The 19277-nt window shown below is 40.4% G+C and overlaps 1 protein-coding gene across 1 annotated transcript in view; it reads right to left on the minus strand.

Moving 5' to 3' along the window:
* Positions 1-2819: 2819 nt before the first annotated feature.
* LOC138965595 (receptor-type tyrosine-protein phosphatase epsilon-like) overlaps positions 2820-19277 on the minus strand; it is a 41097-nt gene continuing 24639 nt past the window's right edge. The window contains exons 12-20 of the mRNA XM_070337777.1: positions 10297-10432; positions 9367-9510; positions 8457-8556; positions 7754-7827; positions 7028-7162; positions 6342-6470; positions 5708-5865; positions 4414-4549; positions 2820-3961 (exon numbers count right to left, since the gene is read on the minus strand). Coding sequence (XP_070193878.1) covers positions 3890-3961; positions 4414-4549; positions 5708-5865; positions 6342-6470; positions 7028-7162; positions 7754-7827; positions 8457-8556; positions 9367-9510; positions 10297-10432 — 1084 coding nt within the window. The 3' untranslated portion in view covers positions 2820-3889. The remainder of the gene's footprint in view (positions 3962-4413; positions 4550-5707; positions 5866-6341; positions 6471-7027; positions 7163-7753; positions 7828-8456; positions 8557-9366; positions 9511-10296; positions 10433-19277) is intronic.

Genomic DNA, 19277 nt, shown 5'->3' on the forward strand with positions numbered 1-19277 from the left:
TGGGTCCCGGTTCCAGTTGTTCATGTTCTTTGTTAACTTAGTCCGGTTGTAGTGATATTTTTCAGTCCGGATATAGTGATAGTCCGCTTGTAGTGATACTATTTTCAAGTCCCGGGGAAGCTAAAGTCCGGCTGTAGTGATAATGTTCGAGAGTAATCTCCCTTTACCAAAATGGCGAACAAAAGCCAGCCACGCACTGTGCTTACCCTAAAGCGGAAAATTGATCTGACAATTTTTCATTTAACCCTTATTTCTAAGTGGCCCTTCTCTCTCTCTCTCTCTCTCTCTCTCTCTCTCTCTCTCTCTCTCTCTCTCTCTATAATAATAAAGTTTAATCAATCAATCAATCTCTCTCTCTCTCTCTCTAAAACACACATACACACGCACGCACGCACGCACGCACGCACGCACACACACACACACACACACACACACACACACACACACACACACACACACACACACACACACCGGCTGTTGAACTGCCAGGACGGGGGTAGGTTAACACAGGACATTTGCAAGCCTGACAAAGACGACAGAAGAAACGTCACAAAACGAAATCAATAGTGGTTCCAAAATCACCTTGTTACTGCCTTGAGGCTAGTTTACCAAATGTGCCGCCGCATGTAGCAATAAAAGCTTTGAAGATATCACTACAAATACAAGCGATTGGCCGGATGTAGTAATAAAACCTACAAAAATAGAACTATAACCGGACGTCCGGATGTAGTGATAAAACCTACAAAAAATATCACTATAACCGGACGTCCGGATATAGTGATAAAACCTACAAAAATATCACTAATAACCGGACGTCCTGGTGTAATGATAGTCCGGATGTAGTGATAAAAAAATTTGGTCCCGAGGGCTATCACTACATCCGGACTTCACTGTATGTATATGCAGGATAAGATAAGACAATCACATGTTTGTGGCGCAAATAAGTCGTAGAGTGACTCTAGCATTTGTCAAAAAAATGATGGTCTTCCTGAAAGAGAGAGAAAGAGAGAGACTCAGACTCAGAACTTTATTACAAAAGGATAAAGGTTTTAGGCAAAGCCTATTCTTCCAACCTGTCCTTTATACAACACATAAAGACAGACGGACATAACAAATAAAACTTCAATCATATAAGATACAGAATTACATTGTATGGATTGCAACACAATGTGCATTTAAGGAATTATATAAGGAGAACTCAAAAATTACAAAAGTACATTGACATAGTTAAACCTTTCATTTTGAGAATTAAGTTGTTCAAATCAGCTACACATCCGTTAACACTAGTACAAAATGTTCAACAAAATAACAATCGAACAAGACATTTCATTCACGAATGATGTGTGAACGTGACTGTACATTTTCACTGAAATTGCATTTCTTATCTGTTGGGGGAAGGAGTTCCAGAGAAAAGCTCCCGAGAAGGCTAAGCTCGATGTGTAGAGGTCTATGCAAGGTATAGGAGGGATGATTTTTTGGAAAGAGAGAGAGAGAGAGAGAGAGAGAGAGAGAGAGAGAGAGAGAGAGAGAGAGAGAGAGAGAGAGAGGGAGAGATCGAGAGTGTGTATGTGTGTGTGTGCGCGCACATGCGTGTGTGTGTGTGTGTGTTTGGGGGGGGGTCGGTTGGGGTGGGGGTGGGATGGGTTTGGTTTTTGTTTTTGTTTTGTTGGGGGGAGGGGGTAGTTGGAGGTGGTGTGTTTGTGAAAGATGCACTAGAACAACGCAAAATGGAGCGAAGTATTCTTCGCATTAAACATTGCAGGATACGATCAATATATATAAATAAGTAGATGACAAGAAGCAACACAGAACATCTTCAGTTTATTTTTGGTGTGCTATCATAAATGTTACAATAACGAAATCAAACCACATAGTGCAAATCAGTTCAGTATGTTAATGTAGACCTACTCGTGTGTGTGACAATTTTCAGCATGCAAAGGAAGAATGGAATTGCACATATCAAATCGACTAGACGCATTCTGATAATAACGATTATTGGTTGTATGGGTTGTGGTTTTATTGATAAAAAAGATAACGTCTCTCAAACCGCACCAACAAAACAGGAAGAAACTTCACATTTCATCAACTTCGCACACACACACACACACACACACACACACACGCACACACAGACACACACGCACACACACACACACACACACACACACACACGCACGCACACACATATACACACACACACACACACACACACACACACACACACAATTAGGCCGTATGTTCCCGCTGGAATTTTTAGAATTAAATGCGCACCTTTCAGAACACGATGTTTTGTTTAGTTATCAACCAAGCAATAAATGCCAAAATAATAAGGAAATTAATCATATTATTTTGATTGCAAAAATGTGTATTAGTAAATATAAGTATGGTGATAGATACGATTTGAATATTATATTGGAAAATGAAATGTACATAAGAAGATTGTGAGTATTTTTTATATAAGTCGAGATAAAGTGAAGTGATATGTGACGTTTACATGTACGAGGGGGGTGGGAGTGAGCGGACGGACGAAAATACGGGTATTTGTCTTAGGAGATGCATGTATAAGAATGTGCGTGTGACTGGGGGTGCGAGTGGATGGATCGGGGGGTAAGCTATGCTTTAGGTGTGGTTTACCTTGGTAAAGAAACGATGCGGGGTTTTCTAAAACTCGATACGATTAGGATGTTATCAAATAACAGTAGGCCTACAGATAGGTTATTGAAGTGTATGGTTGTTTGTGATGTTATTATGCTCAGATGTCACACACAAATATTTGATGAAAATGTTAGCCATTACATTTTTGGTTTGATGGTTATACGCATACATATGTCTCACCAACACATTTTTTATCAACACATACATATTTAAAGGAGATTAACGAATTAAAAAAATAAAAATAAAAATAAAAAGAGATATTGTACATGAAAATGTCAATGTCCATTGTAGGTCAAACACATTTATAAGGAATATTGTAACAATCAGTGGTATTTATTAAACGCCCCACATGATGTGCTTGGCAAATAAAAAAACAATAAAAAAAAGAGAGAAAAAAGAAGCATTAAGACAAAATATTTTTCATACCAGTTAGAGGGCATGCAAAATCGCCGCAGTACACACATACACACGCAAAGACATAGAACACATCAGACCTTCCTTAAACATTCACCCTTTCTGTTGTCAAATTTGACTCCTTAGAGTTGAGTCGAAAGTTACATTTCACTCTTACGTATGTGACAGGGGAGGCTACCGCTCCTTTCACAGCAGACTCTGCACCCGAGTTGTTGGCCTTTAAAAGTCAACACCAGTGGATTGTAGAATTCTGTTTGTGATGGGGTCTGGTGGTTTCCGATTGTCTGTATGTTCATGGAAACCTTCGGGTTTGCATAACAGTTTTTATAGGGCTAAGAAATTAGCCCTAATATTTTCAATCCTGTTTGATTGCACTTCGCTTCCCGAGGTGATCGTAGTGTTTCGGCACACGGTTACACGTATACGAAGATGAGTTACTTATATCACACAGGTTCATCCATGAGAAAAATCAAAATGAAAAAAAATATCACATACCTTCAATATAAAGGCAAACAATCTTGTCAAGTGTCAATAAAAAAGAAAAGTCAGTTCAATTTAACTCAATTCAATTCAATAATTGCGAACTAAACCACGACAACAGCACACATTGAACCTGCCCAAAGTTTCTCTAGGACGCTGATGTGGGTGACATCACAGAGGGTATGAAAACATTCCTTTTTTGGTTGTACCATTGCTGATTAAAGAGAAGAATAACATGTAGGATGAGCTGAAGAAGTGGGTTTCATTTCAGCAAGACGACGGAGTCAAGGGTTTCACCGGGTAAGCGTTTGAAGAAGACGGACACATAACATTACACGGTTCACAGGTTGCTGTAGATGTCTCTGTTCTTCTTGTATTCTTGCAGTGCCTTGTAGATGCAACGGTACTGCACCTGCAATAACAGTACAATATTTCACGCTAATGTTTAGAATGTGCTATCTTAAGCTCACAACAGAGATTGTTTTACTGTTTTTAGCAGTGGCGTAATTGGTGTTTGAGGCTTGCGCAGTTAAACTCATTTAAAGACAAAAAACGTAACCGACCAATAAGGAAATGAAATTTCAAAACGAAAACCTGACTTAATTTAAATGTAGACAATGCAACATCTTTTAAAATGTCTAATTAAATAAGTAAGTAAAAGTCAAACGTCATAAGCAAGAACAAATAATCAAACAGAACACCAACAACGTTACATGCGAGTAATTACATTTACCTCTATTTACACAAGAATTTTGTTTAACTTGTCGATCGAGCTAAAGCATTCCAACTGGAATGCCTGCTATCAATCCTAATAAAGTCTGCTTTGTCGTGTTTTACGTACAACCTGCCAAAGACTGTACTTACCTGTGACGTCACACATTGAGGCCTGACAACTTGCATTTTTCTGACCACCATATAGACGTCAATCACCCGGTCTGACGTCATTCTTCTGATGACATCACAGAGGGCGTGAAACATTCCACTTTTGGTTGCACCATTGCTGAACAAAGAGAAGAACGATGATAAACAAAATAACAAGGATTTACTATACTCTAATTTTTTTTGGACCAAATTATGATATTTGGCAGAGATCGAGATCGACTGAGTTTGTTCTACCAGACCGCGCTAGTAGTCGACTTGAACATTGCCTGTGGAGACATGTGTCAAATGTCATATTTTCATCAAAACTACATAAAACATCTGTGTATCGATTTCTTTTAGTTACAATGTCTTCTTTTTTTTCGCTCGAGTGAACGCACACAGACATGCGCTCTTTTGGGGTCTAGACCATCCTAATTATGAGTTCTAGTCGGCCTCTGACGTCGCACGACTCAAAGAAGGGAAATGATAAGTTCAATCGATACAAAACAGATTAAATCCAACATATTAAACAATATAATAAAGAAAACATTGTCGTTATATTAATCATTTGGAGTAATAAAAGGTCACTATTGTAACTTTTTCATAACACTACTTTCAATTTGAAAACAAATCTCATTTTGGGAGAAAAAAAGTGTGCCTCTTCATAAGCTTCATTCCCCGTCGGTTCTAACTCAAACGAATTTTAGGTAACATCAAGGCAACACACAACATATAAGTCTTATAGAAAACCCAAATAGAAGCATATCGACGTCGTCATGGAATTTTGGCGGAACTAATTTTAGACAGCTTTTCAGCAGAAGGCCGAAACTTATAAAAAAAAATGTATTATGACATAGTGTTTATATTTGTGCCTGGCAGGGATAGAAGATACAAGAATGTTAAATTATATATGTGACCCTCCACCACGAAATGAGTCGCATGTCACCTCGCGTGGTTCTGCGCTAGGTTTAATATAAGTCCGGGGAGTGTCTGGTAACAGTGTGAGGGTCACCTTAGTCACAGGCTTATAACTCAAACAGTTTTTGCTCTTTTCTAAAACGGTTTTCACCACTGGATAGAGCATAAAACATTCTTTATGAAAATGTAACAATATGAAAATCATGCAAAGGTGACATGTGACTCATTCCGTGGTGGAGGGTCACATAATTATTGTCCATCCTATTTTAGAGAATGTTTCTCATTGAGAATACTTTACTTAGTTTAAAGCACAAAAACATCAACATCGCCAAGAATCGAGTTACACAAAAAGATCCAGGACGACGACGATATTCCTCACCCGCATTGCAGTAGGACTGGACTGACACTCTTGTCTTGTGGAGACCTGGTGGACAGCACGATGTGGACCAGACGGATTAGGTCCGGAATGCTGCTTGGTATCTCTCCCCTCCACTCACTGAGGTGTAGCAGCTCCACCTCTCTAGGCTCGGTCATTCCCTGTTGCAGTGAATATGAACAGCACATTTGCAACGATACAGACATTATCATGACTTTAGAGACAAACCCCGCAAGGAACAAAAGACAGACAGACAGACAGACAGACAGACAGACAGACAGAAACACACACACACACACACACACACACACACACACACACATGCACACACAGACAGACGGACAGACAGACAGACAGACAGACAGACAGACACACACACACACACACACACAGACACATACACACACAAGACACACACACACAAGACACACACACACACACACGCACACACACACACACACACACACACACACACACAACCCAGCCCTAACCAACCAAACTGACACTGCACCAAATTTTAACAAAATCCTTATTTCGTGTTGTAACAGGTGTATGTCTTTGTGTGTTTGTATAGTCACAAAGAAAGAGTCATCGGCACACACAATTAATACCGTGTTACATACCAAGACCAACATACCTGGCAGTGCACAGACAAAGAGTACTTCAGAAGGTGCTGTCCCAGTGTACTCAGTGATGTGAGACGAATAGAAATTGGACCATACGTCTGATTCTGACCTATCTGTCTTGGCCAGTAACAGTTCTTGTTCTGCGGATGATATAAGGATGATATTTAAAACACATGTGGATGTTAAATAGCGTTCATTTAAATGTGTACTGCGAGGAAGTATTGAACACCAACGGATTACAGTACAATCTGCGGGAATTTGTCTTTACCATTGCGAAAGAGACTCAATGTATTTTCATTGAGTTGTTTTTCTCGCCTGAGCTACTCTAAACTTTATGGTTATTAGTCAAAAGAAAAGAGTACGTGGCATTCTGTTCAGTAGCTTCAGCAGAAGGTTTTGTTTAACTATGAAACTAGCTTTTCAGCCTCAACGACATAAACGCGTATTTTGCGGATACTCTGTTTTCAAGCTAATTGAAAAGTACGTATATAGAATTCAAAAGCCTAATTTGGAGAGCTTTTCATTACTATAGCCTTATTTTCTAATGTGCTGCCGGACTGTATCAGTGTTTTGCAAGAAGTAAACAAGAAGCACTATTTTTACAGTGCATGGAGCAGTAAGATATTATAGTACCTGCGAATACGAAACCTACAATTGAACGCTTCTGCCAACAGTATGTAGCAGTCAATGCGATTACCTCAACTTCATCCATTTCGCCACCAAAAGACACAATCGTGCTGACGTCATGTCCGGCAACAAGACGCCATAGGTCCACGATGGTATCTGATAGAGGAAGCTGCGTCAGAATATAGCCCTCTTGTCGCTGCAGGGTCTGAAAATTACAAGTTGTGTTAGCATTTTGACAGACCATAGCTGTTTATGATCTAAGCACTTTAACTACGCACCTTAGGATACCGGTTGTACAAGAATCATAATACAGTTCAGAAACATCCTGTTTGCTGCCGTGCGGGCAGAGAAAATGTTCCCTCTTTATCTTCACCGCGCTGGCAGCAAAACCCCTCACGCGGTGGTGTTTTCAGACAGGCCAGACACAGGTTGTCCCGGAGGTGAATACAAGACAACACTCCTGAAAATGCTCTTGTGTGTCTGTATGTGTGTGTGTGCGTGTGTGTGTGTGTGTGTGTGTGTGTGTGTGTGTGTGTGTGTGTGTGTGTGTGTGTGGGTGGGGGGTGGGGTGAGGGTTGGGGGGTGGAGGGGTGGAGGGGTTTAAGTATGTCTTATATTAAATCTGAGCTTTCTGGGTATGTTCACACCATTGACTGTTTCTCAGTTCCTTATGAAAACAACACATTTGTTCTGTAATCCAGAAACATTTAAATGATAAATCAAAGAAAAGGTTTGAACACGCATCAAAGAAATCAAATACATTCTCCTGATAGAACATAGAAGTATCATGTCCTACCGGCATGAACACAGCGTTGATGTACTCGTTTCGACCATCCATCGGAACAGTCAAAGGCACTAGCTGGCTATCATCTGCAATCGATAACAAAGTGAGTGATTAAAACCTGATACATGTACTACGACATATCAAGCATACCTTCCTTCCCGCGAACATCTCGTAAATCAACGTAATCTGGTTTTTACCAAAGTTTAGATCATTCGTCTACGTGGTCGCATGCCAAAGGTAAGCAGCATAGGGAGAATCGTTTGCTGATTTAACTTTGTAACAGATACCTGTTTCAATCTGCAATATGAATTCAGTAACAACAACACAAATCCCAAGATCCTGCACATGAGAGCAGCTGGGTTGTTAATTGTTGGCATAAACCCACTGGAAGGATTATCTTAACTCGTGCCAAAGTTTGGATAAGTGTATAGTAGGCAGTGTACATTGATCGTTAGCACAGGTAGGAAGATGTGTATACATATAAGCAGCCATTAAGTCCGGCATAAATATATTTCGAAAAAAAAAAGAAAAACAAAGATTCCAGATCCACAGACAATTTGGCGACTTTCGTTTTTCATTCACAGCCGCATAGAGATTCAAGTGAAAAGACAGAAAGCTAACGAGAAGGCGAATGGATAGGGAAGCAGTCAGGCAGACGATCAATTGGGGAAAGTATTACACAATTGCATAGAAGTCAAACTTTTGACAGCAGTACCTGGCAAAACATCGACGAATCTGTTCTTGTTGATGTTTTCTTGTTTTTCAGCTTCCTTGTGGCTTGGCTTTTGCATGAGTACCTTCATTTGTTTCAGTCCCTGCGAACAAGAAGGGCACACCAAAAGGTTCCAATATGAGGGACATCATTGAATTGATCCCGCCTAGCCTGATAGGTTGAAGGGACGTTAAACACCAACAACCATCATTCTAAGGTAGTAGGCAGTCTTTCCAGTTGATGTTGAGTCTCAGTTAGCAATATTGTCAGAAAAGTAAGTTCTTGTAAAGCAAGAGTAAGTTAATGGGCAGGGTAAAGACCATTGGTTAAGCCCCCATCTGTTGCACACAGCAAAACACAATCAACCTTAATCGAACACCCTCGCAACAGGAAAGCAGCTTAACAACATGCATGTAAACTAGTTCTCAGTGGAAAATGAGAAGGGTAAAGAGCGAGAGAGAGAGAGAGAGAGAGAGAGAGAGAGAGAGAGAGAGAGAGAGAGAGAGAGCGAGAGAGAGAGAGAGAGAGAGAGAGAGAGAGAGAGAGAGAATTGAATTGAATTGAACTTTATTTAATTTAAATTAGATTAAGATTTAAGGCTACGCCTTTTCTTACAATCTGTCCTTGGGACGCACAGACACACAATGATAAAATTGAAAAATTAAAAATTAAAAAGTGAAAAAGTTTACCAACAAAAGGAGGTCAGAAAGAGAGAGAGAGAGAGAGAGAGAGAGAGAGAGAGAGAGAGAGAGAGAGACAGACAGACAGATAGATAGATAGATAGATAGACAGACAGGCAGACAGACAGACAGACATACAGAGACAGAGGCAACGAGAGAGAGTGAGAAAAAAAACATAGCAAAAGAGACAGAAAGTCAGACTTTTGAAAATAACCGTCACTAGCTGTATTCACATTGAATTCTCCATCGATGCGGTCGTGCGTGTCGTTAGGGTCCACTGGATGTTTGAAGGCGGAATCAAAGGTCTCCAGTCGAAGTCTGCTGTTTCGACTCGTGTAAGCTTCCAGAATAGCTTCGTGAAGTACGCAGTACTGTGACTGAAATTAAGAAAAAGAACAGATTATACTTAGACTACATTGATGAATTAATGAGTTCGTGATTATGGGCGCTGACACGTTTAAAATAATGCCACTCAAACCATCAAGTTCATGAGTTCCCAACTATTTGAGCTTCAATGTGTATTTAATTAAATTCAGTGGTAACAGGTTTAAATACATCCCACGAAAGTATTTATCACTGCACTCGATGTTTTCTCTTTGTCATTTAATGTTTGGAAGCAAAAATGTCAAGCTTGATTATCAAATTCGGGAAGTTTGTATAATTATTATTCGCTATTTGAAGTTGTTGTTACGTTTAAAAACTGTAATTTGTAGGTGTGATCAAACTTATTTCTTTTTTGTTTTATAACAGAAGTTAAATATCTATGCCTCAAAAGAGGTGAAAGGATTAATTAAAACTTGAAACTTGAAACTTGAAAAACCTCGTTTACGGTAATCAGGGCCAAGGGAATACTTGTACTTGAATTATTATTTCTTGATTTACAGAATCCATTCAGCCTATGCATATCATTTTGATTTGATTTATCATTGGAAATTGCCTCACTGCTAACTGACGATCAAAATGTATATTTAGTTCGTCAGCTGTTTAGTCCGTGTTTGAGTCTATTCTATTGTATTGATATTAACTCAGAAAGACGCACCTCTTCTTCTTCTTCTTCTTCTTCTTGACGATCGCCTTTTACACTCGGAGAGGCGCATCTCAACATAGCCCTATATATAGTTTTTGACACATAACAGTCGATACGCATACTCTTTAAATGTTACCTTTGTCTGTATCATGTGACAACGGTCATCGCGCATGTCTTTCACCACGTTGAAGATGTCAAAATCATGCTGCTCGTGCAGTTTGTTCATCACGATGTCAAGGGCAATGAACGTCCCAGTCCTGCCAATACCGGCACTAAGAAAATCCCAGAGAAAATTAAGATCAGCAATGAAGACTTACAGACATTACAATTACCGAAAAATCTACCATATCGTGTCTTTTTTTGAAACATGTAAGCGTTATTTTTAATTGAATGTGTGAATATGTGAATATATTTGGAAACTCACTCGTCAATAACATAACTAGTGAGTTAAACGAGGGGCAGAGAGCAAGGGGTGGTGTGCGCAATAAAGTCCCCAAGTGGGTGGGGCCAAAGCACTGGTTCGGATGGGACGAAATCTCAAACCAATCTCAATTTCAACCAATGCGACCCAGCGCTTGATTCCCACCACGTTGGTCACTTTCTCGTGCACACCATCCTATGTGAGAAGGGGAGAAGAGAAATGGGAAAGGAGAAAGAAGAAAAACTGCAGAAGACTGGGCAGGAAAATGATGACTATGACGAGGACGACGACAATGAATATGCGGAGTTGAGTGGAAAGCAAAAAGAAAGGAAGACAAACATGCGGTTACAAAATGTAGATTAAAATAAAAATTTAAAAAAACACCAAAGCAACAAAAACAGAGCGAGAGGAAATTGAAATCTTCACTAAACACACCTGCAGTGCACAAGTAGAGGTGACGTCTTTTCTTGGCTTTTGTGTACCATGTTCACGGTCTTCCAGAAATCGACCAGCGCGGTGCTTTTGGGGATATCGTGGTCTGGCCACGTGGTGTAGTGGTACTGGGCTACCCGACGAGCTTTGTCTCCCTGTACCACATGTTACGGACAGTACTTTAAACACATACGCAAACACATTTCTTCATTCTATGTACATGCTAACAACTTGAAATGCAGTACAAACCAAAACGGAGTAGCAAGTCAGATAATGCCGTTTGTTCCACGTAACGGGAAAGTTACGATTTAAACAAAATAATATCAACTGTGTAAAAGCTTACAACACAGCTACACATGTACAAGAACGTTATTCTTGCTTATAGCTTTAGCTCTGAATACATTTTAGCATTGAGCAACAGATTGAAATCAAACAGACCATTCTAGACACACTGTATATTTAAAATCCTGGGGGTTGTCTCCCTTATAACACACGTTGGATGGAATAGACGGCATAAGCACTTCGTGTCCCAACCAAGAGACAAAAGTGATAACCCCAAAATGAGAAAAAAAATGAACAGAACATGTCATGCCACTTTTAGCAGTACGGACAGTCACAGTTTCCTTGCACTTATACACGATACGTACCCAATACACACTCGATCATACATACACCACAAAGCATGGCCGGTGTTCCACAACACTGTCCATTGGGCTTTTCTAGTTGACCATTTCAGAAGAATCTAACACGCCTCTTGGTTTGGCAGCAGAACATACTTTTCCTAGAAATTAACTGTACCTTGATTTGAAAAAGGTATTTAACAAAATCATCTGATGAGGTCATGACAATAAATCATAGTGTTGAATAACTGTAGCTTCGTAGCATCTTCCTTTGTAAAGATAAAAACAGTGGATGCTGGGGGATATCAGGTTCAAATATTTCTCTTACCCCCAGCTGAACTCGAAAGATCCTGATGACGTAATCAGCCTTGTGGTGTTCCTCCACACCAGCAACGTCAACAGAACCATAGCGCCATTCTTTCCCAAGGGCAGGCCAGTACCCCTCGCACTTTCTCTGTCGTGACACAAAGTAGTACAATTTTGCATATTAAGTGTTATGCACGTTTAAATATTTTTATCCTACATACGTGAGAGAGACACCCGTGAGATAATAATCGTTCAAATCACACGTGTGTATATCATGTAAATGAGGTCATGTCAAGCAAGTCTGACAGGGACCTGTTTTTCCACTGCTTATGATGCCAAAGTCACCGAGACAAACGTCATTATAGAAACAAAAATTGCGCTCGCTAATTACCCTCGATGAATCTTTAGAACTAACACGTCACGCCACACTTTCAGAGTGACGTTTCTTTGCTTTGACGTAATAGATTGCACGAGGCTTTAGAAGAGATCGAGGTTCCAAAACAAGCGTCTTCAATTTAGCTGCTTCGTCTGCAAGACATTTTCAGTAAAATACACGTAAGTACAGTATGTAGGATAAACAGAATACTACATGGCTTGCTGTGTCGTACCAGATTTACACTCGTTGCTTTTTCAAATAGTGAACAGCTCGCTTTCGCTCGCAGTTCAATATTTAAAAAAACAACTCGTGTAAATCTGGTACGACACAGCAAGCCATGTAGTATTCTCTATATATTACATGTTCTACTCATTTTGTAGTGGAAACAAAAGCCTGCACTTTTTACTACATGTTTTGAGCCTTCAAGTCCTTAATTTGTACCGGCTTTTCAACAGACTTGCTACAATTTAAAATGTCGATGTGTGGGTTGATGCTGCTCATTCGCAATACCAGCATGCATTTTGTAACACTTGCATCTGATCTGGATCTTCTGCGTTTTCGTTACACCCCCGGTATAGGGGTGTGTATAGGATTCGGTCGATGTGTTTGTTTGTTTGTTTGTTTGTGTGTGTGTTTGTGTTCGCATATAGATCTCAAGAATGAACGGACCGATCGTCACCAAACTTGGTGAACAGGTTCTATACATTCCTGAGACGGTCCTTACAAAAATTGGGACCAGTCAAACACACGGTTAGGGAGTTATTGGTGGATTAAGATTCTACAAGGACTTATAGAAGGACATATTAATGGTCAAAGGGAAATAACCTTCTCAGTTGGTGGCAGTGAGAATGGCAAGGACGGGGGTGTTTTTCCTACCTCGGAGGAATTTCTTGTTTTGTTTACTTTTGAGTAAAGTCTCGCTTACTCCATTACACATCTCGTATGCATATATAGCGCTTACTTCCCTTAGGTTATGTGATCTACTTTTGTGTTGATTTTGTTCGTGTGCCCTTTTTTACATGTTTTGTTTTCAAATGAAACGTGAACGATGTACATACCTTTTTGTTTTCTTTAAGATTGGTGAGCATGACAATGTGCGAGACCTTATTCTGCCAGACCATCTTCCAGAAATCTCCCAATGTGCTTCTCTTTGGGCCTGAAAAAGAAAGTTATTGCGGCATTAAAGTTATAAACTACACATCTATAAACCAACAAAAGACGAACACTAGCAAACAGTATACTTTTTAAGCATACTGTGAACAATACAAATGGATACTTTACACGAACATGCTTATCTGAAACGAAACACCATATTTTGAGAAACACATTAAAGCCAAAGAAAATATCCCTCACCTTGTGTAGCGATGTAATCCTTCGGGGAACGATGTCCCTGCACAAAAGAAATATAAGAATTTTACTTAAATAATCCATGCTCTGGAATGGCACGCAGGTCAGCTATGACACAGGCGTTCAAAAACAAGAAGGGCTTCTTGCAAAAACTACCAATCAAGCTTGAGGAGTAATTTTTGTATCGAAGATATGAACAACAGGATTAAGACTCCTGACGTTCAAAATCAAATTGAAAATAAATGAAAGCATGGTTACCGAAACACCCATTTTAAATGTAATTAAACTAATTTCGTATGCTCCATGTTTTCAGACTGCACTTTTATTCCGCTTTTTAGAAAAGGCATGTTCGTATAAGGGAATATTATAAAATTTTCTTAATTTTGTATACCATAACACAAAACCAGCCTGTCAGCGTTTGGGTCATTTTCAATTTGTTTTTATATTTATGTATTTATTCATTTATTTATCTATCTAGAAAGTTTATTTTAGAGTGTCTCTCTCAGAGTTGGTGCTGATACTGACCCTAATGTAGCAGGCGTTGATATAGTCGTTAGATCCCGGATCTGCTGGACCCCGGAGAACCACTCTGGTTTCATCATCTGGTTAGGCATAAAAAGAAATAATGTATGCCGTCCCATACACTGTAAACTGAAGTGTTACACTTTTGAACATACTTTTGTAACCCGTTTTGAACACTATGTGAAATACTATATGATTCTACCAGCATAAGTAGCACACAATAAATAGTGTTAACCATGTGCGCTACTTTTTCAAGTGGACCGGGGAGTAGCTCAGTTGGTAGAGGGACTGGACTTGTGATCGGAAGGTCGCTGTTTCGAATTCGGGCCGGGACGGACACGGGTCAACTTTATGTGCAGAACCAGAGACGGAAGCCATGCCCCACCCCCGTGTCACCACAATGGCACGTAAAAGACCAATTGGTCATTCTGCCATAAGTGCAGGTGGCTGAATACACCTAAACATGCAGACACCTGGGTAGCGCGACTCCGTTGCTGCTAGCTTTCCACTGGGAGGAAGCGACCCGAATTTCACAGCAATGGGACAATAAAGTAATGAAAATGAAAAGGAAAATATAGTTCGTCACACAGCGTTTACATCAGATTACACAAATGTGTTCAAAAGTGGAATACTTCAGTTCACAGTGTGTGTAGTACATTCTTTGCCTATAATAATTATTATGCCAAATATATAAGAGGCTGATGCCAAGCATTTCTAAACTAATTCCCATAGAAAACATAATTATTCGTTATCATTGTTTCTAGTTCTTTACGCATTCCTTCTGTGTGCTTGTTTCTTTTTCAACTGCGTCGAATAACTGCACCGGAAATTTTTGTTCGGAGAACAAGCAGTGAAAGGGGGAAGGGAGAAAAAGAGAGAATCAGAGAGAGAGAGAGAGAGAGAGAGAGAGAGAGAGAGAGAGAGAGAGAGAGAGAGAGAGAGAGAGAGAGAGAGAGACGGGTATGAGCATTTCATCGAGGGTACTTAGCAAGTCATTATTAATAGTGAAACCAACGCTAGACAGCAACACTTACAAGGCAAGATAGACTTGAACCTGTTTCTGTCTTTGTTTTCTTTCTTCAGACCAACATCGTGGGACTTTAGCAGTCCAACTGGAAGATTCTGTGTAATAAAAATAACATTTTCACTTAACATCATTAGTTACAAGACGAAAGAATACCTGAACGATACTAAACAAAATAAAAACATTTAACAGGACAAAAACTAAAACCAGTTTCAATTTGCCTGCTGTGTTGAATTGGGCAGTTTGTATTTTTGATATGAGGAAAATAAATATAAAGTAAATCAGAAGTTAAAACAGATTTTGTTTGCATTGAGTTGTGAAATGTTACCATGGATCGAAATCCTACACATAACCCCCAAACCAGAAACGGTTCTAACCTTGTATTCTGTATCAATGTCGTTACCGCGTAGCTTCTTCAGCAAATACTCCTGCACAGAGTCCAGTTTGAGACCGGCACCCTCTGACGTCATGTACACCTCGTCATTGTAGTACACGCGCTCTTTCACGGCTACGTCATAGCTGCGATCCCCTTCCACCACCACCTCGTCGTCTTCCACGTCGTCCACGTCGTCCACGTTGTCCTCTTCCACAGGAGGGAGGGTTGGGGCTGAGACTTTTGGCACGCTTGATGTTGGTAATTTCTCCAGACAAACATTTGGGTCGACAGCGTCGTTTTTAAATTTGACGTTGACATAACCCTGTCCGCCGCCGGACGTTGAAGTAGGTGCTGGTTTCTTCTTTCCCTTTATCTTGGGAGGCTTAGTTTTTGGGTATGGGGCTAGTTTAGATTTGTCTGAAAAAATGGATTTCCAAAATGAATGCACAAATAAAGCTTCTTGGACAAAATGTAACAGCAACAGCTACTACCAACCAACCAACCAATCAGACAACCAAACAAACAAAACCAACCAACCAACCAAACAAACAAACAAAAGAATGAACAACGATACGAGTAAAATGTAGTACTACTTACTCGTATGGAGCCGGCCAGCCCGAGCTTTATGTACGAAGCATATACATGGGAGGCTAGGTGGTATTTATACTTGTATGGTGCATACCACAGCAATGACGCGTGTGAGTGTGTGTCTACAAATGTCACATCAATAAATGGGATATTCATTATTTAGGTAATACGCCAGCTGGAATAAATCAAATCGCCAGCAATCTCATTTTTTGGACAAGGTTGAAATATAGCATTACGAATGTGCATGTAGCAGGCTTCCTGAAATGAGTGTTATTTTGCCTTGTGACGGATTTGATATCAGAATTTGTCTGCACCTTTGTTTTGTATATGAGAAAAAAAATTTTTCTTGTGTACTGTAGACTTTACAAAGCACGACTAACCATTTTTATCTGGCGCTTTTTGAGTCCTTGCGTTTTCCGAGTTGAGCAAACCCAGGTTCTGATAAACAGCCCCTTGTGTTGGTCGTTCGCTGTTGTTTTCATGGATATCCTTAATGTCTTGCTTTGTTGGTTTCGCAGGATTGTTCCGTCTTCGTCTGACCAAATAAGAAGAGAAGTCAATGAAACAGTACAACCAACTTTGAATGACACGTGTTAAGGTACACATTTTTTATTTGGGAAAAGATTACGCCATGAGCGCGCACGCAGACGCTCGTGCGCACGCAGGCACGCTCACGTAGGCACGCACTGTGACACACACACACACACACACACACACTCACACACACACGCGCGCGCGCACACGCACGCACACACACACGCACGCACGCAACTACACACACACACGTGCGCGCGCACACGCACATACACACGCACGCACGCAACCACACACACACACCTACGCGCGCGCGCACACACAAACACGCACGCACGCACGCAACCACACACACACACACACACATACACACACACACACACACACACACACACACACACACACACACACACACACACACTAATGACGCACTCAGCGCGCGCCGTCGTGTTTCCCTCACCAGTAGCACGCGATACGATACTTTGAGCTGGACTCACCTTATAACAAACACCACGATTGCAACAACAATCGCCAGCACGACCAACACGCCAACCACAGCTCCAGCAATAGCACCGTCATCAGAGCTTTTGGTTTCCTCTGAAACTGCAAAACAAAAATGTAAATGAGTGATAGAACATGTTTGCAATTAACAGTTCTCTCTTATTTCACAACGGCTACAAAAGCAAAAACACTAACAACAGACCACAACAAACGCGATTTTCTCCCAAATAAATATTTCCTAATCAGGTTTTGTGTTTCTGTTTATTTGTGTTAGCTAAGCGCAATATGACCTGTGTGATTTCTTATTTGTCGAGGTCAATGTATTCAGTCTATGTTGTGAGTGCTCAACAGTTTGTGATAGGTCACTTCATTAACTTTAAAACGTTCTCTTAGCAATCTATTACAATTCGTTTTAAATTACATGTACATTAATTTGCTGGCTGATGTATTTCATATTTGTTTGAGAGTTTTTTTTCTCTGTTTGCTTGCTTGTTGTTGGGTAGATTATGGTTTGCGGTTGTTTTGGTTGAATGGTTGGCTGGATCCCGCGTTTGCTTGGTAGTTAATGGTAGTTAATTTCACAAACCCAAATATGCGTATAACTTAAACACTCTCAAGAATCATCGCAAGCGGTCATAATCTGCATTTCCAAAAATGACTCGACCATTTTTCCTCGTTCACCAAAATTAGATTTACATAATGATGTTGAAGTTCTTGCAGATCAGACCTTGGTCTGAGTGATCTAACGCATTCTCGCTCATTCTCTTTTTCTTTTTCAAAAGTCAAAACAGCTTCAATGGAACATGGTCCGTTTCTACTTCCTTTTTCCTTCGCATTCAAAGAGATCAAGACGCTCGTGTTCCCTGTGTTTACACAGCTAATCGAAGGTCAAGTTGTTTTTCTTCACCGAACAAAACTTAAAAATCGCCTAAATGATTTATTGGTCCTTTTGTCGGTAAACTGACGCCGCACATGTCTCCAGTCACATATAAGGAATGCAAATATAATTATATTCTTGTTCTTTCAAAATCAAATAATAATTAACCTTTTTTTTGTTCGCAAGTTGTCAATTATAATTGCCCAATTTGTCTTAAAAGTAAGCGTCGAGAGTTTTTAGTGATCAATTAGATTTGACAAAACAACAATTGATAAAGTCGTTTTCCTGAGTTAATGTACAACCTCATCGTCATGTAGCGAAGCGAAGCTTAATAAGTCCGACTCGCCTCAGAGTCACAAGCACAATTATGTTCTACCAGCATAATTGTTAATACATTTGTACAGCCTACCGGCACGGTTGGCCTGGTGGTAAGGCGTCCGCCCCATGATCGGGAGGTCGTGGGTTCGAACCCCGGCCGGGTCATACCAAAGACTTTAAAATTGGCAATCTAGTGGCTGCTCCGCCTGGCGTCTGGCATCATGGGGTTAGTGCTAGGACTGGTTGGTCCGGTGTCAGAATAATGTGACTGGGTGAGACATGAAGCCTGTGCTGCGACTTCTGTCTTGTGTGTGGCGCACGTTATATGTCAAAGCAGCACCGCCCTGATATGGCCCTTCGTGGTCGGCTGGGCGTTAAGCAAACAAACACACAAACAAATCGTACAGCCTTCACTGTTTTTCTCTCACATGCACTCGACCCCTAGAGTGCGTTTGCCTTACGTGGACAGGAAGGTGTGTGCGTGCGTGCGTGCGTGCGTGTGTGAGTGTGTGTGTGTGTGTGTGTGTGTGTGTGTGTGTGTGTGCGAATGAATGTGTGTGTGTGTGTGTGTGTGTGTGTGTGTGTGTGTGTGTGTGTGTGTGTGTGTGTGTGTGTGTGTGTGTGTGGTCTAAACAGATTAATTTTCTTAGTAAAGCAATGGTATGACGTAATTGTATGAGAACATGTTTCAAAAGGACACAGCAACTATAAACTGAACCAAGGAAGAGATGGCGACACATCAGTGCTCCGGTAACATTATCCGGTTTGAAATATTTTGTATGCTTCCTTTTTGTTTTTTATTTTCCCTGTAAAGCGTCAAAATGCGACGCGCGTTTACACGGCCATGCAACCGTCATATGTGAAAGAAATAGGTT

The sequence above is a fragment of the Littorina saxatilis genome, linkage group LG4 (assembly GCF_037325665.1).
Source record: "Littorina saxatilis isolate snail1 linkage group LG4, US_GU_Lsax_2.0, whole genome shotgun sequence".
NCBI classification, from domain to species: domain Eukaryota; kingdom Metazoa; phylum Mollusca; class Gastropoda; order Littorinimorpha; family Littorinidae; genus Littorina; species Littorina saxatilis.